At 36.2% G+C, this 26,480-nt stretch overlaps 1 protein-coding gene across 4 annotated transcripts in view; it reads left to right on the top strand.

Annotated features, from left to right (window-relative positions):
• Positions 1-26,480, top strand: part of ZNF438 (zinc finger protein 438) — a 166,583-nt gene that overhangs the window by 128,201 nt on the left and 11,902 nt on the right. For all 4 annotated transcript variants that reach the window (XM_042991329.1, XM_042991328.1, XM_042991327.1 and 1 more), the window contains one exon: positions 11,471-11,541. In XM_042991329.1, coding sequence (XP_042847263.1) covers positions 11,502-11,541 — 40 coding nt within the window. In that variant the 5' untranslated portion in view covers positions 11,471-11,501. The remainder of the gene's footprint in view (positions 1-11,470; positions 11,542-26,480) is intronic.

Genomic DNA, 26,480 nt, shown 5'->3' with positions numbered 1-26,480 from the left:
AATTCCAAGTAGAAAAGAAGTTGCCTTGGAGGGTCTTAAACAAATTAGTTCCCCAGGATGACTCTGTAAAGCACTTGACTGTGTCAGTGGCTGACATTCAGAAATATCTGAATTTAAAGAGGGGCTTTCTTACTGAACTCATTAGCAGTATGCAGCCATTTAGGGAAGGAAGGAGATTGTCAAATATTAATACATTATATTAATGAAGCACTAAGAATTTCCTAAATGGATCCAAATATATTCTGTAGATCCTCTTTCAGCTTTTCTAATCTTTTAGTACCAATTTGAGAATTTTATTATTTGTTTCTAAAATAGGACAGAGATAAGAGCCTTTATTACAACTGAGTGAATGATGAATGCTACTATTAGTCAGAATTTACGTACTATAAGCTTATATTATTTTAACAAAATTGAACCTTAAGGTATTTGGGTCCTCTTATTTATGTAAAAATCTCAAAAAACATGAATTCCATCATTGTTTAGAAGAGGTAGCTTTTTAAATCAATGAAAACCTCTTTGGAAAACAAGCAATTAATTGCTTATAAAGTTAAGCGTACATTTAATATACCACCCAGCAATTCCACTCCTAGGCTTTCACCAAAGAGATGTCTACATAAAGACTTGGACACGAATATTTATAGTGGTTTTATTCATGATAGCCCAAAACTGGCAACAACCCAGATGCCCATCAGTGGGTGCATGAATATCATTCGGCAAGAGAGGGGAATGATTTGATGCACACAACATGAGAATTCGTATTGTTTGACTGATATGAAATAATATGAAATTCTAGAACAGGCAAAGCTAATTTATAGTGACAGAAAGCATCAATGATTGCCCGGGCCCTGTAATGAGGGGTGGGGTTGATGGTAGCGAGCACAAGGGAACTTCTTCAGGTAATGAGGGAACTTTCTGAAGTGATATTAATATTTTATATTTTCTTAAAATATGTCTGGGATTGGTTTCAAGTATGGTATGATGTGTAAAACAGAGAAAACTACCTTTGAAAGAAGAATGTATTACTTATAGTCCCTTAAGAGGAGGGGCATGCCATCCAAGGTGGCCACATTGGGAAGTTCTGGCATTGGTCAGGAGGCAGAAGGAGCTATGGGAAAGCATGGCCTGGAGCCTTTATTGTGGTTTTCCTGGGAAAGACAAGGCAGGGCAAGGTAAACAGTTAGGATTGGCTAGTTTGAATGATTTCAGTAGCTCCAGGCTTTAGGATGGTCCTAGTCCTCTAGCACCTGGCCCTGGGGTGATTTAGACCTGGGAAATTATGGGCAAGTTATGTGACAGCAAGATAATGGAGGTGGTTGGGGATGTGGACTTTGTATATGGAAGGTGTGTTCACAGCGGAGTTGTTTGCCATCTCCAGGATTAGCTAGCCCTGAAATGGGCACTTGGTCCTGCCAGCCAGGCCCCTAATATGAAGCAAGAATGTAATACTACAGTGGCGTTTATGTTTATGTATATGTTTGTTGTATATAAATTATACCTCAATTAAGTTGATTTGAAAAGTAAAAAAAAAAAAAAAAAGTGAAATATAATGGCCGCATGAAATTACTTAAAACAAGCTAGGAAAATTCATCCACAAGTGCATTAAATTTTTTCAAACAATACCTAAGTATATAAAGGACAAGAGCAGCATTGAATACCTCACAATTATAAGTTCATTCAAGCAGTTCCTTTTTCTCCTCCTCTGTGTCATGACCATTTTCAGTTCCTTAATACATAAGAAAGTTGGCTTTTTCAGTTATACATTGTCTGAGGTCACACAACCTATCTCAGTCCTTTCCTGCCACGTTCCTAATGTGTACATTATGTATTCTTAGGTCTCATTAAAAAAAAAAGCATCAGTCAGCTTCTTCCTCAACTTTTTCAGTGACAGAGTTTAAATATGTCATGTAGCATGTTCTGGAATAGGTTCCATGGCTGAATGTCATTAATCATGAGGAAGTTCTTCTTTGTTTCACTGATTTTCCTTCAATTCTAGTGTCCAGGACAAAAGCATTCTATGTAGTATTTCCATTGACCTGGTCGACCCTATTGTGTGTGTGTGTGTGTGTGTGTGTGTGTGTGTGTGTGTGGGCATGAGACTATAGATGCTGGCGAGGATGTGGAGAAACAGGAACGCTCTTGCACTGTTGGTGTGAATGCAAACTGGTGCAGCCGCTCTGGAAAACAGTGTGGAGGTTCCTCAAAAAATTAAAAATAGACCTACCCTATGACCCAGCAATAGCACTGCTAGGAATTTACCCAAGGGATACAGGAGTACTGATGCATAGGGGCACTTGTACCCCAATGTTTATAGCAGCACTTTCAACAATAGCCAAATTATGGAAAGAGCCTAAATGTCCATCAACTGATGAATGGATACAGAAATTGTGGTTTATATGCACAATGGAATACTACCTGGCAATGAGAAAGAATGAAATCTGGCCTTTTGTAGCAACATGGATGGAACTGGAGAGTGTTATGCTAAGTGAAATAAGCCATACAGAGAAAGACAGTACCATATGTTTTCACTCTTATGTGGATCCTGAGAAACTTAACATAAGACCATGGGGGAGGGGAAGGAAAAAAAAAAGAGGTTAGAGAGGGAGGGAGCCAAAACATAAGAGACTCTTAAAAACAGAACAAACTGAGGGTTGATGGGGGGGTGGGAGGGAGGGGGGGGTGGGTGATGGCTATTGAGGAGGGCACCTGTTGGACTGAGCACTGGGTGTTGTATGGAAACCAATTTGACAATAAATTTCATATTTAGAAGAAAAAAAGGAAGGGAGGGTGGAGAGGGAGGGAGAGTCTGCATGGAGGAGAGCATGAGCATGTCTATGAATTTAGGAATCAGACACACCTGGGGAAATTAAGTTGGGTCATCCTAATGATGTTGCATGTGTTACTTAATTTCTTTGAGCCTCAGTTTCTTGACTTGAAAGATGACAACTGCTGATGCTCATGTGAGGATAAGAAAGATGTGTGAATTAACTTACCAGCATACAGTAAGCACTCAGTGCAGAAGAGTTACAGTGTAGAAAGGGTAGGTGAAGTTGTCATCTGTGGATTCACCAACTCTGGTTCTAGCCTCAAACCTAAAACCTGTGCAGTCGTCACTGTCCAGTACTTGAAAATCAAAAGTCACGGTGGAATCAGAAGTAGAGGAAGGCCTGAGAGGCAAGCAGCTACCCAATTCACATTATTTTAACATACAAAGAGGAGCCTGTTATAATTACCAATGGTGAGGTACCCAAGACTTTATTACCTTTTAAAATATTTTCATATTTCAAGTTCTCCTGGCCAAATTTATTATATTATGGCATTTATCTGAATGACACTGTATCAGGCAGGTGATGTATGACATGTTTATTCTCTGGGAAATAGCTCCCTAGAAATAATTATCTAGATGAACATCCACATTGCAGCTCTGTTTGGTGCCCATATACACACAAAGGAGAATGCACTGAAACACACATTCACACCATGCGTTAATGTTAATAAGCTTGTTGAGCATGGAGTAAATGATTTTTACTTTTTCTGTAAGTTTCTTTGTCTAAATTTATTTTTAAGACAAGGTAGCATAACAAAGACCAGGTGCTATCTGCCTTAGGTTCCCTCAACTAGGAATAAATGGGAGATTTCCATTTCCAGAACCATCAAGCTGTCACTTCTCAAGTAACCAATTCACCTAATTTTCATTTTTAATCAACTCTTTAAATATGACGTATTAACTAAAATTAAAAGTAATCATGTGAGTGATTTATAGGGCATATTGTATTAAGTCATGCTATAATTTATGGCATTCACTGTTTGCATTCATTTTTTTCCCTTTCAGATAGATTTTTCTGCTTAATATGTTTTTTGGCATTCAAATAAGAAAAGTCAGCTTATTGCTTTGGATTCTGTGTCTTCCTCTCTCTCTGCCCCTCTCCTGCTCACGCTCTGTCTCTGTCTCTCTCTCTCTCTCTCACACACACACAAATAAATAAGCAGTAAAAAAAAAGTATTAAAAAGAAAAGCTAGGTTATAATTACATACATATATATGTACATCATATATATATATATACATCAGAGAGTGTATATACTGTGAAGGACACACTGCCTGCTAGTGCTGTATCAGGGTACCTGGAGTAAAGATGCATATTGACTTTGCTTGTATGGTATTTGAAAAATACTGTTAGGTCCTGTGTATTTTTAATGCAACTTTTCCTCTAGCACATTTTTGTAATGCACTTTTATTTCTAATCAGAAGATGCAAGATTATGATTATTCATAAGTTTTCTTCACTTAGCATTAGGCATATTTATTACATAATTTATTCATTTACTATAATTAAAGTAGAGAATTAAAGACAGCAGTACTTTATGTTTATGTGGCAGAGGAAGGCATTAGACTCCATTTGAGCAAATTTTCGACTTCAACTGCCAAAATATTGGGGGTACAGGTAAAATTATTTTAATGGCATTCCATATATAGCATTCCAGAGCAATAATATAAAGACTTTTTTTTTCTTTTTTTCTTTTTTTTTCTGATAGCAAAGATACTATTTATTCACTAGGGAAACTTAGATATCCATAAACATAAAAAGGAAAGTAAATAGCAATTAATCCCCACTCAGAAATAACCCCTTTTAATATTTAGTAGCTTTCTCATGCATATATGGGGGAGAAATATTGAACCATACCTCTCTGCAACCAACCCCTTTCATACAAAAATGTATGATAAGCATTTTTCATATTTTTAGTATTTTAAGAAGCATTGTTTGTAATAGTTTTATTGTAAAAATGTATCCTAATTTACTTAGAGGTTTTACATTTGGTGTGTATGGCACCCTAAAGAATTCTAAAAAGGTAATAAAAATGATGATAATGAAGATGGATGGCAATATAGCTTTGCACATTATCATGATGACTTTCTGAAGTGGAGGAAAGGTCAGAATCAAAAGGAATGCCGAGCTTTAAGGCTTAGTATGCATATTGCAAAAATACCCCTTAGAGTCTCCATGTGAATATCACTCCCCATTAAGTAGGTTGCCTTGTTTTGTTGGTTTCTTTTGCTGTGCAAAAAGCACAATTTTGGTGTAGTCCCAATTGTTCATTTTTGCCTTTGTTTCCCTTGCCTGAGGAAAAAAATGTTGCTAAGGCTGATGTCAAAGAATTATTACCCATGTTTTCTTCTAGGAGTTTTATGGTTTCACATTTAGGTCTTTAATCCATTTTGAGTTTTGTTGGTTTTTTTTGTTTGTTTGTTTGTTTGTTTTTTGTATGGTGTAAGAACCCGACCCAGTTTCAGTCTTTTGCATGTAGCTGTCCAGTTTTTCCAACATTATTAATTGAAAAAACAGCCTTTTCCCCATTGTATTTTCCTGCCTCCTTTGTCATAGAGTAAATGACCATATAATTGTGGGGGTTTTTCTGGGCCTCTGTTCTATTCTGCTGATCTGTGTGTCTGTTTTTGTGATGCTGCCATACTGTTTTGATTACCACAGCTTTGTAGTATAGTTTGAAATCTGGAATTGTGATGCCTCTACCTTTGTTCTTTCTCAAGATTGCTTTGGCTCTTTGGAATATTTTGTGGTTCCATACAAACTTTAGCATTATTTGTTCTAATTGTGTGAAAAATGCTGTTGGTATTTTGATGGGGATTGCATTGAATCTGTAATTACTTTGAGTATTATGAAGATTTCAGTAATATTAATTCTTCCAGTTCATGAGCATGGAATATCTTCTCATTTGTTTGTGTTGTCTTTAATATCTTTCATCAGTTAAGTTTTATAGTGTTCAGGTAAGTTTTATAGGTCTTTCAACTCCTTGGTTAAATTTATTCCTAGGTGTTTTGTTCTTTTTGGTGCAATTGTAAATAGATTGTTTTCTCAAGTTCTCTTTCTTCTACTTCATTATTAGTGTATAGAAATACAACAGATTTCTGTATATTGATTTTGTATCCTGCAACTTTCCTGAATTCATTTATTAGTTGTAATAGTGGAGTCTTTAGGATTTTCTATACATCGTATTATGTCATCTGCAAATAAGGAAAGTTTGACTTATTCCTTACCAATTTGGATGTCTGCTATTTCTTTTTCTTATCTAACAGCTGCAGCTAGGACTTCCAGTACTATGTTGAATAAACATGTTAAGAGTGGACATCCTTGACTTGATCCTGATGTTTGTGGAAAAGCTCTCAGGTTTTCACCATTGAGTATGATGTGTAGGTGTGGGTTTTTCATATATGGCCTTTGTTATGTTGAAGTACATTCCCTCTAAATTGACTTTGTTGAGGGTTTTTTATCATGAATGGATGTGGTATCTTGTCAAATGCTTTTTGTGCATCTATTGAGATATTAATGTGGTTTTTATCCCTATCTCTTGTTAATGTGAGGAATTATATTGATTGGTTTGCAAATATTGAATGACCCTTGCATCCCTGGAATACATCTTACATGATTGTGGTCAATAATTTTTTAATGTATTGTTGAATTTGGTTTGCTAGTATTTTGTTGAGAATTATTGAATCTGTGTTCATCAGGGATATTGGCCTGTAGTTTTCTCTTTTTGTAGTGCCTTTGGTCTAAAATTTTGCTTATACTTTTTGCTTTTATGTTATTGGGGGTGTTGGTCTGGAGGTTTCTTTCCTTCTATTGGCTTTTTATCTGGTTTTAGTATCTGTATAATACTGGCCTCATAGAATTACATTGTTAGAATTCCCTCATTTTCAATTTTCTGAGAATATTTGTATATAATTGGTGTTATTGCTTCTTTATTCAGTAGATTTCATCAAAGCAACTATTTGGGACTGGTATTTTCTTTGAGGAAACATTTTTAACTAAAAATTCAATTCTTTGAAAATATAATAAGTCTCACTTCTTTTTTTTATTTCTTTTATTTTTATTTATTTATTTTTTATTCTCAAGTTAGTTAACACACAATATAGTCTTGGCAACAGGAGTAGAACCCAATGACTCATCACTTACATATAACACCCAGTACTCATCCCAACAAGTGCCCTCCTTAATGTCCATCACCCATTTAACCCACCTCCCTACCCCAACCCCATCAACCCTCAGTTTGTTCTCTGTATTTAAGAGTCTCTTATGATTTTAAGGCTCACTTCTTGAGTGAGCTTTGATAGTTTGTGTCTTTCAGGGAATTTGTTCATTTTATTTAAATTTATCAAATTTATTGCCAAAATGTTGTTTGTAATGATCCCTATTTTTAATAGCATTAGTGTCTGTAGTGATGTCACCTCTCATTCCTGATATTGGTCATTTGTGTCTTCTTTCTTCTGATGAATTAAGCTAAAGGTTTATCAAATTTATTGATATTGTCAAAAAAATCTGCTTTTTATTTAATTATTTTTATCTATTTTTCTGTTGTTCATTTCACTTATTTCCTCTCCTTTTTTCCTCTCCAATCTCTTACTTCTTTTTTTACACTTTGGGTTAAATTTGTTTTTTCTGGTTTTTAAGGTAGAAACTGAGGCCATTGACTTGAGATCTACTTTATTTATTCAAAGAGATGCTTAGTAGTCTCAATTTCTCCCTATGTATTGCTTTTTGATATGTTGTATTTGCATTTCACTCAGTTCAAAAGACTATAATTTTCATTTTGATTTCTTCTTTGAACCCATAGGTTATTTATAAGTATGTGATTTAATGAACAAATATTTGGAAATTTTTCAGGTAGTATTTGTGGGTTTTCTTTATTTGTTTTGCTTTCTACTTTAATTCCATTGTGGTCAGAGAGCATATTATACATACATTATATGACTTGAATCCTCTTAAGTATATTGAGACTTGTTTTTATGGCCCAGAATATATAGTCTGTCTTGATAAATATTTCATGTGCTTTGAAAACAATGTGTATTCTGTTATGTTGGGTGAAATATTTTATAAATGTCAGTTAGGTCAAATTGACCTCTAATATCTTTAGTGATTTTCTGTCTCTTATTATTGATTATAAATTATTGTATATTTCTCCTTGAAGCTCTGTCAGTTTTTGCTTTATGTATTTTGAAGCTCAGTTATTTGGGATATAAACATTTGACATTATTGTCTCTTTTTGATGAGTTGACCTTTTATAATTATGAAATGATCTTCCTTACACCTGGTAACATTCATTGCTCTGTAATCTACTTTTTCTGATACTAATATAGCCATTCTACCTTTCTTTTGTCTTGTACTAGCATGATATATCTTTTTACATTCTTTTAATTATAATCTATTTGTATCCCCATATTTAAAGTGCCTTTCTTACAGGCAACATATAGTTGAACCTTGCATATTTATCCAAGCATTATCTTTTATTATGATATTTAGATCATTTGTATTTAATATTATTATTGATATGATTAGATTTTAATCTATCATCTTGCTCATTTTTTTTTGTGTTTTTCCCATCTGTTTTATTCTTTTTTCATTTTCCCTTGAAAAACTGAATATTTTTATGATTCCATTTTTGTATTGTTGGCTTTGTCTCTAAAATTCTTTGTTTAGCGACTTTAGGTATTGCTTTCAGATGTATAATATATATGTTTAATTTACCATAATCTACCTCCCAGTGATATTATACCACTTCACTGATAATATAAGAAACTTAAAATTATATACTTATATTACTCCCCTCTCAATTTTGGTCAAATTGTTACCATATATCATTTTTACATACGTTATAAACCCCACATTGCATTCTTAATTATTTTTATTTAAATAGTTATATTTTTAGGAGATTTAAATATTAAGGAAAAAAAGCCTTGTATGCTTACCATGTAGTTCCCATTTCTAGTATTTTTCCTTCCTATATATAAACCCATACCCTAATCTAGTGTTTTATTCTTTCTGCCTAAAAGATATTGTTTAGCATTTTTATAGTGTAGTGGACTTGTAATGAATTCTTTCAGCTTTTGTATTTACAAAAAAATCCTTCATTTCTCCTTTATTTTTTTAAAGATACTGTCTCTGAACATAGAATTCTAGATTACAGGTTTTTTTTCTTACAGTATTTAAAGATGCTGCTCCACTGTCTTCTCACTTGCATTGTTTCCAACAAGAAGTCCTCTATACGTAAGATATGTTGGGAATGCCTTTAAAAAACTTTTTTTTTCCCACTATTTTTGAGCAACTTGGTCATAATATTCTTTGGTATAGTTTTCATGGGTTTTTGTGCTCCAGGTTTTTGAGCTTTTTAGATCTGTGTGTTTATAGCTTTACTCAAATTTGGAAAATTTTCTGCCATTATTTCTAAAATGATTTTTTTTTTTTTTTGTCTTTCCGTCTTTCATCTCTCCAATTACTGATATATTTAGGCTGCTTGAAGTTGTCCTGTTGCTGGCTAACCATTTCTCCTTTTTTCTCTCTTCTTTTTTTACTCTCGCCTTCTGAGTTTCATTTTAGAAAATCTCTATTACTGTGCCTTCAAGTTTGCTAACTTTTTTTTTTTTTTTTGACATGGCTAATGTGCTATTAATCCCATCCGGTCGGTGTATTTTCATTTTGTATATTATAGTTTTCATCTCTGGAAATTTTATGTGGGTCTTTTTAATATCTTTCCTGTCTATATTTAACTTTTTGAACATGTGAAATAGTTATTACTTAATTACAGTTTGAACCTTGACCACTAATTCTAATAGCTGTGTCAGTTCAGGGTCAGTTTGATTATTTTCTGCATTATGGCTCATGTTTTCCTGCCTCTTTGCATGCTTAATTTTTAATTAGATGTTAGATATTATGAATTTTACCTTGTTGCGTGATGGATATTTTTGTAGGTCTGTAAATAATTCTTGAGTTTTGTTCTAAATGCACAGTTAAGACACTTGGAAATAGCGTGTTCCTTTTCACTCTTGCTTTAAGATTTGTTATATGAAACCAGAGAGGGGTGCATGGGTGGCTCAGTTGGTTAAGCATCCAACTCTTGATTTCAGTTCAGGCCATGTTCTCACAGTCGTGAGATTGAGCTCCATGGTGGGCTCCACGTGGGTCTCAGCACTGGGCATGGAGCCTGCTTAAGGTTCCTCTCTCTCCCTCTCCTTCTGTCCCCACCCCCCTTGCATGTGCTCACACATATGAGCTCTCTCTCTCCCCCCTCTCTCTCAAACAAACAAAAGAAACCAGAGAAATGCTTGGTGTAGGGCTTAATTAAACTATTTCCCTTTACTAAGGCAAGACCCTTCTTTGTGCTCTACTTGATGTCCTGTGAATTAGGGGTGTTTTCAGTCTGGCTGGTGGGAATAGGCAATATTCCTGCCCCACTGTGAGTGTTGAGCAGCTTGGATCTTCTCATGATGAAAGGTAGTTTCTTCACTTGCATGTGCTGAGCAGTACATGAGCAAATACTTGATGGAGACCCTCTTTATTGCTGTTTCTCTTTTTCTTTCGAGAGCTTTTTCCCCACTACTCTGGGACTCTCCACAGGGTTCTCCCTTCCTACAACATTGCTCGTCTCATTTGTTTCCTGTTTCCCAGGACATCAGTCTTTCGTGATCTGGTGTCCAGTGTTTTGAAATACTGTTTCGTGTATTTTGTCTATATTTTTGGTTGTTTCAGGCAGGAGGACAAATCTGGTCTCTGTTACTCAGTCTTGGCTATAGCAAATGTCATGCCTTTTAATTTTGGCTGATTTTCTATTTAAAAGCATTTAACATTCTGAATAGAAAAATTCGTGTCTTTACCTTCATGGCTTCTGTCTTTGGTGTCATGCTAGAAACACTTTTGTGTTTGATGGCTTATAAGATATTTACCTATGTTTTTTTCAATGTACTTAATTGCCTTATTTTTATATTCAAATAGTGCGAGTGTATATTGTAGACTATTTGGAAATATCTTGCATTATAGACAGGTTGGAAAATAGCTCAGTTAAAGGCAAAAACAATGTAATGCCTCAACAAACACCTTGCCAAAACATATCTTAACATATTGCCTGCTATGCATTTTGCAATACCTTTGTTTTTTATATAGTTGTAATCCTACAGTATATGTCATTTAGGGTGTTCACTCAGTGCATTTTCCATTGTGCTACATAATCTTCATAATTGTATCTTAGTGTCTGAATTATATGTCATCAAATGAGTATATTACAACTATACTACCTTTACCTATATTGTTAAACATTTTAGTTATTTCTTCTTAAGTAGAGTATACGAAACATAATTATCTGACGGAGCATTTTCAGGGAATCTTAATTTTGCCAACTTTCACATTTCCCTGGCCTTCATTGGGCAGAGATGCTGATATAATTCCTCTCTCGTGGTGTCATTGCTTCCCTCTCTAAGCCCATACTAGTACATTCAGTAAAATCCTGCCCGTATAAAAATGAGAAGGAAATAAAAGCATTAGTTTCTTAATAGTTCAGTCCATTTCTTATTACTCTTACAATTATAAATTGGAAGAATTTTTAAAGAGCTTATAATTTATATTTTTCATGTGTATGAACAAGGCATCTGAATTGTTTTCTAATTATTATTTGTGTTTGGTTATTTTTTAGGGACATTGTTATTCAAGTCAAAAACATCATAATGCAGAATTTTTTATCAATACCACCAAAAGATCAACAAGGTAAGATGAACCATGCTGAGGAAAACGGTCATGTGTATGTTATAAACAGTTTTAATTGATACATTCAATGCCACTGTCCTCTGACCAGAGGTAGTTTATTTCCAGGAACTAAGAACAAAATCCTAATTATATAGGAAAGTTGATTTCCTTTGTTAAATTACTTAAGTGTATAAAAGGACATGTATCCTTGACTGAGAACTTGAGAGCGGGTCATCTCAACCCACACAAAACTCAGAACCCAGCCTATTAGCTGGCACATAGCTGGTACCAGTAGATGTCAAATGAAACTATGGAGTATTGGCTTTGGTGAAGCTGAATCACATGTGTCTTAGAAGACTATATATATATTCTTATACACATGCACATACAACAGATATGTAGAGGGAGGGGACATTTGACTTGTTTTTTCCCATAGTCATTTCAAAAGAAACATACGAAAAACCATTCCCCAGCCCCATATGATTTATAAAAAAGAAAATCGTGGTTTTTTAAGAAGAGCTCCTGGAGTTTTCAGAAAAGCAGTTTACAGGTGGAGATAGAGTCTTTTCTGAATGAAGAGCAATTAAATTTTCTGCACTGTAAAGGGCAAATTCCAACCTTTAGGAAGAATTCAAGTCTTTCACCTGCCCCTACATGCTCTCTTCTACACAGAAGAGAAGTTTTGATATGTTTGTGAGAAAAATAATGTCTTCAATGATACAAAATTAGGCTTCCTTCATGGAAGAGAAATAACTTAGCCAATGGAGGGAATTTGCTATAAAGAACCCTTAACAGAAGCAGACACTCCTTGATCTCTTTACCCAAAGGAAAGACAGTGTCATAACTGTTAAGAGCACTGAGTCTGGTTTTGACACTCAGGTCTACCACTGATTTGCATGTCTTAGGTGCATCACTTGACCTCAGCTTTCTCATCTATGAATCTTTAAAGTGAACATAGTAAGTACTACCTTATAGGTCATATAGAGATTAAAGGAGAAATATATATAAATCACCCAGCATATTCCAAATTACATAGTGGGCTCTTCATCGTTGTTTTTGATACCTGGTCTCCCTGTATGTGTGGAGGCTGATGCATGCAGTGAGATGAACATGGCTGCCTCCTGCTTCTGGTGCCTACTGGCCGTAAAAGGCCACGCATGATCCAAGGTGACCCAAGGGACGTAAACATGGGGCAGACTTCTGGCTTAGTTCTCATCCAGACATTTGGCCAAAGGGATGGTAAGATTGTCTGAAACTCACACAAGATCCGTCCACAAACATGAGGGTACGAAAGGACATGGGATGAGAGAGACGAGAGCAATCCTAACCAGAAATAAAATGTGTGCATTTCCTGTGAATGTTTTCTGGTTTATATCCTTTGGAAGATTTCTGCAGTGGTAGGTAGCTGATCAAGGGTTTGGAAATTTAGTGTCCTAGTTGGTATCACCTTCTTCATCTCAGCAAGATGTGTGACTGCTTATGAGGAAGAACGCTGGGCCAAATGTCAAAACAGCTGCCCTCCTTTCCCTCATCTGCTGCCAACCAACTGTGGAAATTCAGACTGGTTATTTTATCCCTAAACCTCAGTTTCCCTGTTAGTAAATCCAGGATTACTAGACATTCTTTTCCATCTCTAAAAGGTTGTAAGTGTGTGTGAATATCTAAGCAACAAGCTGCTTGGTTTCTGGCTGATACAGGGCAGTAAAACATGTCACCACGCACACCTCCTGCCTACTTTGTTTCTCATCAAGGCTTGTTTTGTTTGTTTTGTTTTGTCTACCTCTCGAGCTGTTGCCTAAGCATAGTTATACCGCCATGGACTTGGCCAGAAAATAAGACCCTTCAAGCCTAGCTAGGAGTTCAGTAGCTCTAGTAAGTACTTGGTCAGTCTTTTCTGGGACCAAAGATGCTTAAGCCTCCAACCCAGAATTTAACAGAAAAAAAGAATAATGAAAAGAGCTCAATTAATCAAGTGCCTCCAGGGTAATAGTCACTCTACCCACAACTTTACATCCTTTGTTTTATCTAATCCTACCCTAAACTAGGTATAATCTTTAATCTAAAGGTTCAGGGAGATTGGTTACTTTTACCAAGATCACCAGTCAGTTAAGTGACTGAGCTAAGATTTGAACCCAGATCTATCAAAATCCAAAACTCACTATTTGTCCCCTGTGTCACACTGTAAATCTATAAAGAATATTTCTAATTCTGTTTTTAGATGATCCCTCTTTTTCTTCTCTGATCAAACATGCTAGTTTTTATTTCTGTCATCAAGTATAATCCATTATGTGACATGAGGAATGTGTTGGGCACATGTCATTAATTAAATGCTGAGTACTTTATTTAACACACCATGGATGGCTACCTATAAGGTATGATGCTTTTAAATTTCAGACTTGTAAACACACATGCACATATACGTACTAATGTATGAAGTTCGGGGTAGAATGTTACCAGCAGAGTTGTGGGGCTTAAGAAAATCCAACGTATCACGTACTATCTCCTATTATTTCAGTGGTGGAAGCAGCTTTAATGATCACCAGTGTAATACTTAACGAGGAGCTATGTCAGATCCTAAAGATCGGAGAGATCCAAAATAAATCAGACATCCTGTGCTTTTACAAAACACAAAATCCTATTAGAAGAGCAGACATGTATATAATTAACTAGAATAACGCGTGACAGATGATGTACTGGAAGTGAGTATGACATACTTGAGAACATGGAGGAAGGGATACTTGGGTAGGCCAGAAGTTTTGAGGCTGACATTTTGGTCAGGAAACACAACAGAAGGGTTGATATTTGTGCAGGACATTAACACATGTGTAGAAGACAACCACGTGGAATTTAGGAGTCAAAGGATATAGGTTTAAAGTTGGGAAAAACTAGAGGAAACTAATTAGAAATTCTAGTGCCTTCTATTTAAATGTTTTCTAATTTTGGATAAAGAGATTTAATATTGTAGTATTACTCTAATGATAATTTGTACTGTATTAAAAGCTTTTCCATTATAATTTAGTGTCATCATTATTCCTGTGTGAAGTTATTATAGAATCTCCAGAAGTTCATTAGACTTATTTCATTACAATTTTCTATCTTTTCATACTTTCAGGATTTGGGGATAAGATTTATGATTTTCCCATAACTTTCTGGTTTTTTGTTTGATATTTTCAAGTGATAAAATAATAGAAATATCTTTTTGATATTTTCCACAATAAGATAATAGAAATATAAGGGCAGGTATTTTGTGTAGAAAATAGCAAATTGTAGCAAATAATAAACCATGTCTTTGAAAAAAAAAGGCACAAAAACAACAGGAAAAGGCCATCTACGGTTGTTGGTAACTTCTACTTTAAATCTGTTGACAGACAAAACCACTACAGTGACTGAAAATTCACAGGAATTTACTTACTTGCCAGATAAGGAACCTCACACAGATGTGCAGCTTTGCCAAATGGTTCTGTCACAGGGACAGTCTATGTTTGCTACGTACTATAAAGAAGTTCACTGTGGTGATGCCAATTAAGGATTGAAGTTTGCACCTTGGAGAAGGCAGGATGAATTTTAAGTCTCCATATAGTTTAGTTAAAACAAGTCCTGCTGTTCATTGGACAGGGAAGAGTCTTCATTTAAGCCCAGGGAGGGTCAGTTTTACTGGAGTCATTCAAAATTCTTAGTTATCTGCCAGCTTCACAATTCGGTTTTGCCATTTACTAGGCAAGTCTGCTGCAAGTAGAAAGGTCTTCTTATACGGGTCTTCTAACACTTTTCTCAGCTCTGTCTTAACACATTTGCATTGTTTAAAGATAATTTTCAAATTGTGAGTGCTATTTTTATTCAATGAGACTATTAGTAAAGGGGGGTGAGAACACAGCAGATGTTTTAGGCAAGAGGGTCTTAATGACCCCCTTTGGAACTACTACAGTTAGTTAAATACACACTGTCAACCCCTACTAATTTTCAAAATTTGTACAGTATTTAACTGCAGTCATAGCCATTACTATGTATCATGTGAATTGAGATTTGGATCTGAAAATAAAAAACAACCCTGGATTTTCTGAGTTTAATAAAATACTTTTAAAATAATTATAAAAATATAAAGACTTAAAAATATATATGTGCAGCCAGACATAAACATTCTGGTATTAGTGAATGTAGCATGTTAGAACTCAAGGAACACTTGGGGAAACTAGTGAATATTCATATTTCTTTTAAGTTTAGAAAAATGATCTTATTTTAAGCTCCTAGTACTTCATAAACTTCTTGATGAATTTTTTGTCTTTGGCAGCCTTGAAAGCACTTTGGCATGTAGTGGCTTCTCATATATACATTAAATTTTGTGGAAAATGCTTTAAACTCCATTTCATCTATGACTTAGATGCTGTGAAAACATTTTAATCTTTGCTTCTTGATGAGACACCAGGGTGGAGTTTCCAAGTCTGTGTGTTCATTTAACAAATATTTATTGCCTTTGGAGAGGCCATGAGCAAAGAGCACAGGGGGAGAAAGGAAACCCAAACTAAACTCTACTGTTACGGCTCCATTTCAGTAAAGCTTACAGCCTATCAGAACAGTTTTCTTTTTATGAGGGTTTAGCCTAAAAATGGTTTATTATCTTATTATCTAACTAAAGTTTGACTCATTCCAACATGGTATTAAAGCTGCTTCTTAAGCTCCTGTCCCATTTTTGTCTTTTCTTTCCTTCTTCCCCGTCTTTCTCCCCTCCCAATCTGGTGAAAGACCGAATTCTCAACTAAGAGCTGGAGCATTGAGGTCTTTTTTACCCTTCCCCCCTTCTTTTTAGGCTCTGTGATCTTGGCTAATACAGTGAGCCTCAGTCCCTTCATCTTTCAAATGGGGATATTAATTCTTGCTCTAGAATAGCCAAATGAGATAAGGTACAGTTGATTCCCATCATTCACAATTGGCACGTTCTATAACGTCACCACAAACACTGAATTGGCTAATACTGAATTTTTGCTCCACAGCATTGAGGTTCCTGTGAGCTTCTGGTCACAACACATTTTCATTAACTATTGATACAGAACATAGTTTTATGTTGAGTCCTTAACCTTGAACTCACAGACACAATATTATAACTCTTGCCTGAACAAAGCTTATGTAACACATGTATTTTTTTCTGCGAGGCACGTCGTCTTCTTACACTTAGGAACACTGGACAGCACAGCAGTACTATGCTTAAGGACTATTTTAAACAGTGAAATCACCAACCAAAAAGAAAAAAAAAATAAGAAAAACGTGACACTGTAGACCACAAAAATGATACTTGTCATTCATTGTAAGGGGAGAGCTGAAACAAGACAGATCATCAGCCACTGCTGAGAATGTGCACTTGAAGTGATTCAATTTTTTCCTGCCTGTGCATGTCCACAAATGGCCATGGAAACGTCATCAGTATGGATTTGAGGGCTGCAAATAAATTGCAGCGAGCTGGCAAATTTGCACATACAGAATCTGTAAATGATCGACTGTATATGAACACTTTCACCTTTTAAACTCTTAAAGCACAACCTATGTCTCAGAATAATTTGCAGAATAAGTTACATTTAACTCAATAACATTAAACTCAAATATAAGAATTTTGTGCAAAGTTGATATTATCAGTGTCAAGTTAATAAAGTAATAAATATATTATTTGCAAGAGACCCCAAGTTCTTAGCTCAGTAAAGCTATGAGTACAACTATTATCGCAAATTGTTTAGCTCTTCAGCCCTCACATTTAATGCACAGTAGCAAGGAGAACCACTATAATTTGATGCTTTGCATTTAGTGGTTAACATGCTTTGTGACCTCATTATTGGGGTGGGGGAGACATTCCCTACATATTACCAAAATGTTTTATTTCCAAATATGTGACATTCGTATGGAAACATTTCGATCTTAGCCAGCGGTGTAAATGCTGTTCTTGGATTTTTGGTACCATTTTATGTTGCAGACCAAGTACAGATTGACATTTTCAAGCTGGTTTTGGTTAACTACTTAATGTTGGCAATTGGAACTTTCCAATGTAATAACCTCTACAAAATATCACTATGGATTAATAGTATGTTATGCTGTTGACAGAAGTACAAATGGAAAACACACACACATACACACACCTATAGAAATTTCCTCATAGAACAAAATGGAAATGACCTGAGTGGCCTAAAACTTACCAGGTAGATGTTGTAATGGAAGTTACTTTCCTATTTTGAGATAAAATGCTAGAGTTTGGAATATCCTTATTAGTAAATGAGGTTATGAATACTTTTATTGTTTGAAATAGCCATATTTCCACCTGCTTAAAAAGCAGGCTACTAATCAGATAGTCTGCTCGGGCATGTATCAATGTCAGTGTGGCCATTTGGCAGCAGAGTCTCTCAGAAACTCCCAATTAACCATGCAAATATATTTCATAGCATCACATTCCACTTTGTCAGAACCCCTGCTGCCTTTATATTATTAACATAAATGCAGGTGCAAATAGCATTTATGTTCTTTGATAGAAAGCAGTTGGAGACATTTCACTGAGGGACATAACACTTTCAGATTGTGTACATCTGTTCAAATAATGTATCCAGCCCCAGTGACATGAACACAAGGATGGAAACATCTGCCCCTGAGACCATTTGCCATATAGCAGATGCTTACATCTTTATTTATGCAGATGGCTGGTGTGATGAGTTAGGCTGGGATAAAAGCAGAGTTTGACACAGGTATTTAGGATGCTGTGCAAGCCAGAAATATAGGCTAGGCATTTCATGTTTGTAAAGGTCTAATACTATTAAGAGAAATGCATAACTGTTTTAATGCTTTAATAGAATGAACATACTGTTCATCCATAAATTACTTGGCATCAAAATCCTAAAAGTGTTTACAGAAATTCCAACATCCAACTTACACTGGAAACAAAAACTTATTAGTTTCCTTTCGATAAAATAATTTAAAATGATTTTATACTACCAAGAAAATCTCATGATGACATTTCTTAAAACTGGGGGGAAATACAAATGCAATTAGTTTAAATATAATTTATGACCTATTCCATGAATATAAATTCAAATTAGGAAAAATAAATTTCTGAATTGTTACACCTTTACAAGATTTTTGTCAAGCATTTTATTATTTAATCTGTATTCTAGCATTTCCAACTACTGATATTTAAATTATAACTGATATTTTTATTAGGATAAATTACTTTTAAATGCTTTTTTTCAAAACTCTGTCCTATAGATCTACCATATTACATTCTCATTGGAAACAACAATGAAGGAAGTAAAAACTGCCGGAAGTAAGACATTTCCAGATTTTATCTTCTGTTCTCATTCACACACACAACAAAAATATCACAGAATCTCAAAAGAGCTGGGGTATTAGATTTCATCTAGTTCAGCAGTTCTCAAACTTTTTACTTTTAAGACCCCTTTATACTCATAAAACTTTGAGGACTCTAAAGAACGTTTGTTTATGTCCGTTACATTATCCATTGGCATTTATCATATTTGAGATTATAAACTGAAAATATATATATATTTGTGAATTCATTTTAAAATAATCATTACAACTTAACATAAATGACATATTTTATGTACTTAGAAACTGTTGGAAGACTGGCCTTGACTTTTGTTTAAATATGTTTAAAGTCTGACTTCATTAAAAATGTCCGAGTCTCAGCACTGGGTGTTGTATGGAAACCAATTTGACAATAAATTTCATATATTGAAAAAAAAAATGTCCGAGTCTCATATCCAGTTCTACATTCAGTATGTTGTGATAATGTCCTTTATGTTGAAGTGTTTGTAAAAAATCTAGCTTTACAGTGGCTGGAAACAGAAGGAGAATATTAATAGCCTTTTCAGATAATTGTGTATATTTTTCTTCGCTACAACACCAAAATGTGTCCAATAACTATAACTGACTTTAAACCAGTCAGGAAACCCCTTAAACTTTAGTTGAGGTATGAAATTTGAAACCATGGCAAGGTACTCCTTGTATTCTGTTACTCTTTGGCCTTACACTTGAGTGAGTCATTTACCCATCCATGTAACATCATCTACTGGGTATTTGGGAGGTTGGGAGGCATTTACTGAGTTTGCAAATCTTCTATACATCCTTTTATCCAGTATTCTAAAAGTCCTATTTGTTAATGGAACCACCATCCTCCTCTGAAAAATCTTAAAGCATTTGGAAGCTTCAACCTCCTGGTGATGGATTCAAGTTTTCCAAAATTCTAACTGCCACTTGAAAGAATGATTTTTATCACTGGCAACGGTTATCGTCAGATGTTTTTCCTTATAGTGACAGGTTGTGTTCGTTCACTTTTGAGAAAATGTCTGTCAGATACCTAAGTTTGACCATGACCTTTGAACATGTGTCTGTCAGGTGTTCTTTCAAGTAAAAATGGTCTTCCATGACAAAAGCCACTAGTTCAGCTTCACAACTCAGTGGCACAGATGCTTTTCCTCGAGGCAACCATCTTCCTTCCGTGTGCAGCATAAGTGCTGTATGAGCGTGAACCATTTCATCACACAGAATTGTAAAACACGTAAGGATCATGGTTTTTATAAAACTAAAATTTCAGACTGCTTCCGTGTTGTCCTGAGTGTGTTGGCAAAGAACATGGCTAAGTGGACAGTTTGCTCCCACTGCCTGAATTCAGGCTAAGGTGCCAGAGCGGTTTTACCTAATTATCCCCTTTGCCCTATCACTGACTGCAACGTGTGCAGAGGTCAGCACACTGGAAAACACAGATGACATCTTACTATTAGTATGAGAAGAGAGTGTTGGGACCCTTCCCAGGGTTTGCAGGCCACACTTTGAGAACTGATGGTCCAATATAATCCTTTCTTGTTAAAGGGAGCAACTAAAGGGCAATAAAGATTATCTTGCTCAGACATTTTCTGGTAGCAAAAGGAAAAACCAAAGCCAGACCTCTGCTCTCCTTCTTACATGTAATTTGTTTGCTTTTCCCTGAGGAGTTCCCTCTCCCTCCACTCCACCAAAAAAAGGAATATTCCCCAGACCAAACTATAGGCCACGACACTGATGTTTAATCAAGTTTATTAAAGAGGTAGGACTTGCCACATAAGAAATTCAGAAATTCAACATTTTTTAGACTTTTTCATTCGTCCCAATGTTCGTCAGTTACTTCAGTTTTAGAAGCAGGTGGTATGGGATTAGAAAATGTATATTATTTCTAAAATTGTAAAAGACCTTTGTAATGACCTTTTTCTTCATTTTTGCACATCACAAAAAAGTGTCATTAAATTTATTGTGTAATTGTTCAGCTTTAAAAAAGTTATTTTGGTGTGAGCCTGCTTTGCTCACCAGAAGTTCTGTAAAAGAAGGCCACCCATGCAAAAGCCTAGCTTTTAACATCCAGGACATTGTGAAGGGAATCACTTTGTACTAACTGCCTCTCAAACAACCACGCTATGGATTCCTGTTAAAAATAGAAAGCTCACTGAGGTGCCTGAGTGGCTCAGTCGGTTAAGTGTCTGACTTTGGCTCAAGTCATGATCTCACGGTTCATGGATTCCAGCCCCATGTCAGGCTCTGTGCTGACAGCTCGGAGCCTGGAGCCTGCTTCAGATTCTGTGCCTCCCTCTCACTGCCCCTCTTCTGCTCATTCTCTCTCTCTCTCTCTCTCTCTCTCTCTCTCTCTGCCTCTCAAAAATGAATAAACATTAAAAGAAGAAGAAGAAAGAAGGCTCACTCTCTCTCTTGAGGGTTGCACTCTCTGATTAGAAAAGGTTAGTCAAAAAACACCTTTATTTTCTCAACATAGATATGGATTATGTGGCACTCACCAGCCACTGGGGGAGACTGACAGATAAGTGGATAAATTGCAAAACACCTTAGTAATAAGTTCAGTGTGATGGAATGGAAGGGGAACAGTTTTGGTGTCAGACAGACCTGGGTTCAAATCTAACTTTCACTTACCAGCTTTGCGCCCTTAAAAGAAATATTCAGTTTCCATGTCTGTGGATTGGAAATGTTAATATTAAGAGTTGGTGGTGGATTAAGTGAGATATAATAGATTAAGCACCCAATCTGACTCCTGACAGAAGGACATTTTAGTACTTCACAATGGAATTTGGGGTGTAGGGGATTGAAGGATGGATAGAAGTTGATGAGTAGAGACAAGGACTATATATACTAACTATTAAGTTTTCTCATGAAGAAAAAAAAGAAGATAGGGCAGTATCTTGAAGACAAGATAGAGCCCAAATAATCTTTATTGGCATTTTGGATTTTATATTTTTGTGTTCAGCAAAAGCAAAAGAGAAAGCAAGACAATACGGTTGAGAGTTATAGTTCACTCGTTTAGTAAATAACATTTTGTGTGACTACCGTGTACCAGATACTGATCTCTAGGGACTGAGGTCCTGGCAGTGAACAAAATAAACTCCTGCTTTCTTGGAGTTTATATTCTAGCAGGAGGAGACAGATAATAGAATCACAGTATAATGAAGGACAGTTAAAACAGAGAAAGAAACAGCGGTGACTGTATGGGACTGAGCAGGTACTTCTAGAAAGGAGTCAGGGAAGAATGGAAGCTCACTGATGGTAGAGTATCTCTGAGCCAGCATGAAGGGTATGGAGAGAAGCATGGGACACAGAACAGGGTTGGGAATACTCCCATTTCCTTATTCTGAAGTGCACATTTTTTTCACATTTTAGTGTCTCAGGACTTGAGGTGGATGAGTTGTATATTTAGAGTGATAGTGCTTCTCCCTCCTTTCCCCTTATTCCAGAAGAAGTAAATTTATTTGTGTTATAGAATTGACATATGAGAGTTTAGAAAGAGAAAGAAGGAACAGTAAATGAGTTCCTACCTGATGACTTCTCTTTTCTCCATGAGGTCTTAGTCACTCCAGGCTGCTATAGCAAAGTACCATAGAATAAGTGTCTTATTATGAACCACAGAAATTTATATCTCACAGTTCTGGAGGCTGAAAGTACAAGATCAAGGTGCCAGCATGGTCAGATTCTGGTGACAGCTGTTGGGGAGGAAAAATTTTTCCTCTACCCTTTTTGATTCTTTGGCTGATCCAATGATCAAATTAACATAGGACAGGAGAAAAACAAATTTAGTTATGTATGAATGGAGGCCCCACAAAGACAATAAGACCCCAAAACAAGTCCCATAGTCCAGGCTTATAGGCCACCCTGAGCTAAGGAAGAGGATGGGGCCTGGGGCTCCAAAGGGGAGGACAGCAATTCATAGGGTAATAAATAGAGCAGATATTTGATAATTAGATATGTGCCATGCCATACAGATAAGGCATTCGGATAAAAGTTCTGTCTAGTAATAGCTCTCTCTCTAAGCCAGGCCCCCTAGCAGAATTCTTTTCGGTAGTTAGGAAGAGGTAAAAGTTTTTCTGGAGTCTTCTGGATCTCGATTATGTTCAGCTCAAAATAATTCATTTAGCAAAGTAGCATATTTTGGGGTCACGTATTCTGTTCCCCTTTATAGCTCCCTTCTGGGTTGCAAACTGCCATCTTATCATTGTATCCTCACATGGCCAAAAGAAGGCAAGAGAATTCTGTGGGGTCTCTTTTATAAAAACATTAATCCTATTCATAAGGGTTTCACTCTTATGACCTATTTACCTCCCAAAGGCCCCACCTTTTAATACCATTACACTGGGGCATTAAGATTTCAACATATGAATTTTGGGGGAACACAGACATTCAGTCCATTGCAAGATCAGTGCCAAAAATCATTGGTGAGAGAGACGGGAATAAGGTGGGGGTTGGGTAGAGGAAGAGTGCCTCGGAAAAGCAATGGGAGAAACCTGAGCTAGCCCCAGTGAGGAACTGAAGGGAGTCTATTAGGGATTAAAAAAATAATAATAAGATTGTGGAGTAGGTCTGCAATTCAACACTGGAAACTTTAAATTTGTAAGGTTTCACAGTGTTCACAGTGGTTGGATTTCTCAGCATTAATCAGTTAGCATTGGGAGTGGAGAGTACAATGTCAGGCCAGGTGGGGTAGGTGCCGTAGGAAGACAGTCGTGTGCAAAACCCACCATATACTAGGAATGTCCATGGATGGTCAGCCACTACACCAGCTCCAGAACCGGGGCAACCTGCGTGTGCACACATACAAATGTGCAGTGCCTTGAGGAAAAGGGAACACAGGTGGACCACATAATCACTGAATCTCTTCAGGGAAGATGGAGAGTTAACTCTTACGTGTTTCTGAGGCATAGATGAGAGTATGCATTCCTTCAGCCACACTTTGTCATTGCCATCCGTGTAGTAATAAAGGTGTTAATGGAGGAGAAGCCAGGCAGAATTCAAAAGGAAAGGATTCCAAAGTGGTCCCACAGCTTTCCAACTCTGATGATTTCACTCTCTGTAGTAGCTCACGTCAGCATCTGATTACCTACCTTAGATGTATCTCAGAATCTGTATTTGCTGGTTAGCTCACATACAACCTATCTGGTCGGCTCCACAAAGGTAACCACTGCTGACCCAGTTACCTCAGTACCTGTGGGTACCCGGTGCTTCGTTTCCTCTTTTTTAATTTTCTTCAGTGTGTCAGTATTAGACATAGTGTCTCTATGTTATTCAAGGTGCATCTTGACTAAGAAATAAGTGACAGTCAAGATTTACAAGCAGGAGTTTTAGGGAATAATTATGCACATGATAAAGGAATATGTAGTCCTGTGTATTTGCACTTTCAAGTCATGAGCTATTTGACATAAAGGCTGAGGTATAGAGGAACTTGCAGCAGAAAGTGTTATAAGTCACTGTGAGTTGAAGATAAATCAGAAGTGAAAATAAAACATCTGTAAAACTGTGCCATAAAGCAGTGGAACAATTATTTCATTTTTTAAAGAGGCGGTTTGCATACTCCTTAAAAATGTCTATTCTATAAAATAAATCTACTTTTGAAATCACAGTATAAAAATAAGAGTATCTTCGTGATTCCAGTCCCTTGCTTTTAACCATACTGGTGTTGAAACATCATGATCCTTATTACCACTTTGGTTTCATAATCCTGGTATTTTGACCAAAGGCAAGAACCTTCTGCCTGTGTCCTCGTTTAATTGTTCCAACTGACTGCACATTTGCATGGTGAAACCTTATCTTTCTGTTTATTCCACGAAGGAAAAGGTTTTCGTCACCAACTGTCATCTTGTTACTCATCCTGGATACTTAACTGTTCCAACTGATATTAAAATATAAGATTAAAAAGAAGGGGCCCATTTTTAATTTGTTCATGGAAGAGTTCTTGCCATGAGATATCTTAGCAGCTTCCTAAAGCTCTTTCACAGGAGATGTTTCCTCGCTCACCCATTGTGTTGAAAAACAACTGACTCGGAAAATGTCGGAATCTCCTGGAAAGACAGTGTGCACAGGTATTTGCTCTGAGTGGTAGAACATCAAATGAAATGATTTGCTGCTTTTACCTTGATGAAGTTCAGTTATCAAGGTCTTCTGAATTTTAACTATGTGACCCAACTGAATCTTAATAATTCTAATAATATTAACAACAAGATGAAGAATGAGAGAATGGGGTTAATAAGGCATTTCAAAAATTTCCATTTGTCTTGCTTTGTGTCCCCCCATAGGTCATTAGCTTTTAGTTAAATTTTCATGCTACTTAGTCATTCTTAGATTTGGGTAAAGATACAAAATTGACTGTTTTCTAATAATGAATAAGACCTAGGGCATGTTATCATTTTTTGGCCAAAAAGATTAATAACTTTGTATTCCTAAATGTATTAAAAATTAAAAGATTTCATATAGGTTTCAACTGCTTTTCATCAGAAGTACTGGAAATCAAAAAGTCCTCCCAGAAATAAGGACTGATAAAAGGACTGATAATTAAGATGGAGAAATTCATTGAAATTGAGGATAATTAAAATATATTTTAAATGATAATGCATTTTAAATTTTCATTTCATTTGGGACACAAATTATATGGCTCAAAAAGAATAATAAGTTACTTGAACTTAACAAACCATGTTGTATTATTTTTCCTTGTATTGCCATTAACATTTTAGTTAATTAGCTTTTAAGTTCTTCCATAAAGAATGCTTGTTTCCTCTCGCTTCCTGATACGTTTACATGTCTAATTAATTCAGTTTTGTGGGCTTCTCTTTCAGTGCCCAACTTTTCTTCCTGTATTCGAGCTATCTTAAATTTCTTTCTTAATGATTTCCTCAACAAAATACTGAAATCTACAAGAACGTGCTTTCAAAATTGTGGTTGACTTGCCCGTACGCTCTGTGAGAGTCCACTTATTTTTCCTCCTGAATCAAACAATCACATGGCCATTGCTCTCACAGTCCTGCAGACCTGTGGCCAGTGTCCCCAGTTCTCCCCTGGGCCCCTTCCCTTCCAGGGCCATGGAGACCTGGACTCACCCCCACCCCTGAAAGGTCTACTAGGGGAGCTATTATTTTCTTCCCAGGCAGTGTTGAAAACAACAGCAATTAGCATCAATACTCAGTATAAACAAAAGCAGGGAGGAGTGTCCCCACAAAACAGCTCTTTAAAATGCACATATGTTAACTCCTATTCACTGTAACTGTTCATCTGATTATCACTTTGTCAGTGGGATGTGTAAAACTTAGGGGCAGGGGTAAGAGAGGGTGATAGGATTGATCAGATGTAGGAAGATTGAGCTGTGGTAATAGGTGGCTGGAGAAAGGGAGGAAAAAATGCTTTACAGTTCTAGTAGGACCATGATTCACAAGTTATAGCCATTTCTTCCCTCTTTCCTTCATTTACCTCTCAACAAAGAAACATCAGTTTAAGGATTCAGTACTATTTCCATATGATTAGCATTCAACATTTGTGGGGTTTTTTTTTTTCTACCCACCAAAAATAACTCAGGAACCTCAGGCTTTTTGTCAAGAGAAAGTGCAAGGCTAATGTCTGCTGAGTACCTAACTGGTAGGCGCTATCCTGGCACTTTTCCTGGGTCCTTTTTTCTTTTA

The sequence above is a fragment of the Panthera tigris genome, chromosome B4, assembly GCF_018350195.1.
Source record: "Panthera tigris isolate Pti1 chromosome B4, P.tigris_Pti1_mat1.1, whole genome shotgun sequence".
Classification (NCBI taxonomy): domain Eukaryota; kingdom Metazoa; phylum Chordata; class Mammalia; order Carnivora; family Felidae; genus Panthera; species Panthera tigris.
The sequence above is the reverse complement of the archived record's forward strand: the minus strand, read 5'-3'. Positions and strand labels throughout refer to the sequence as shown.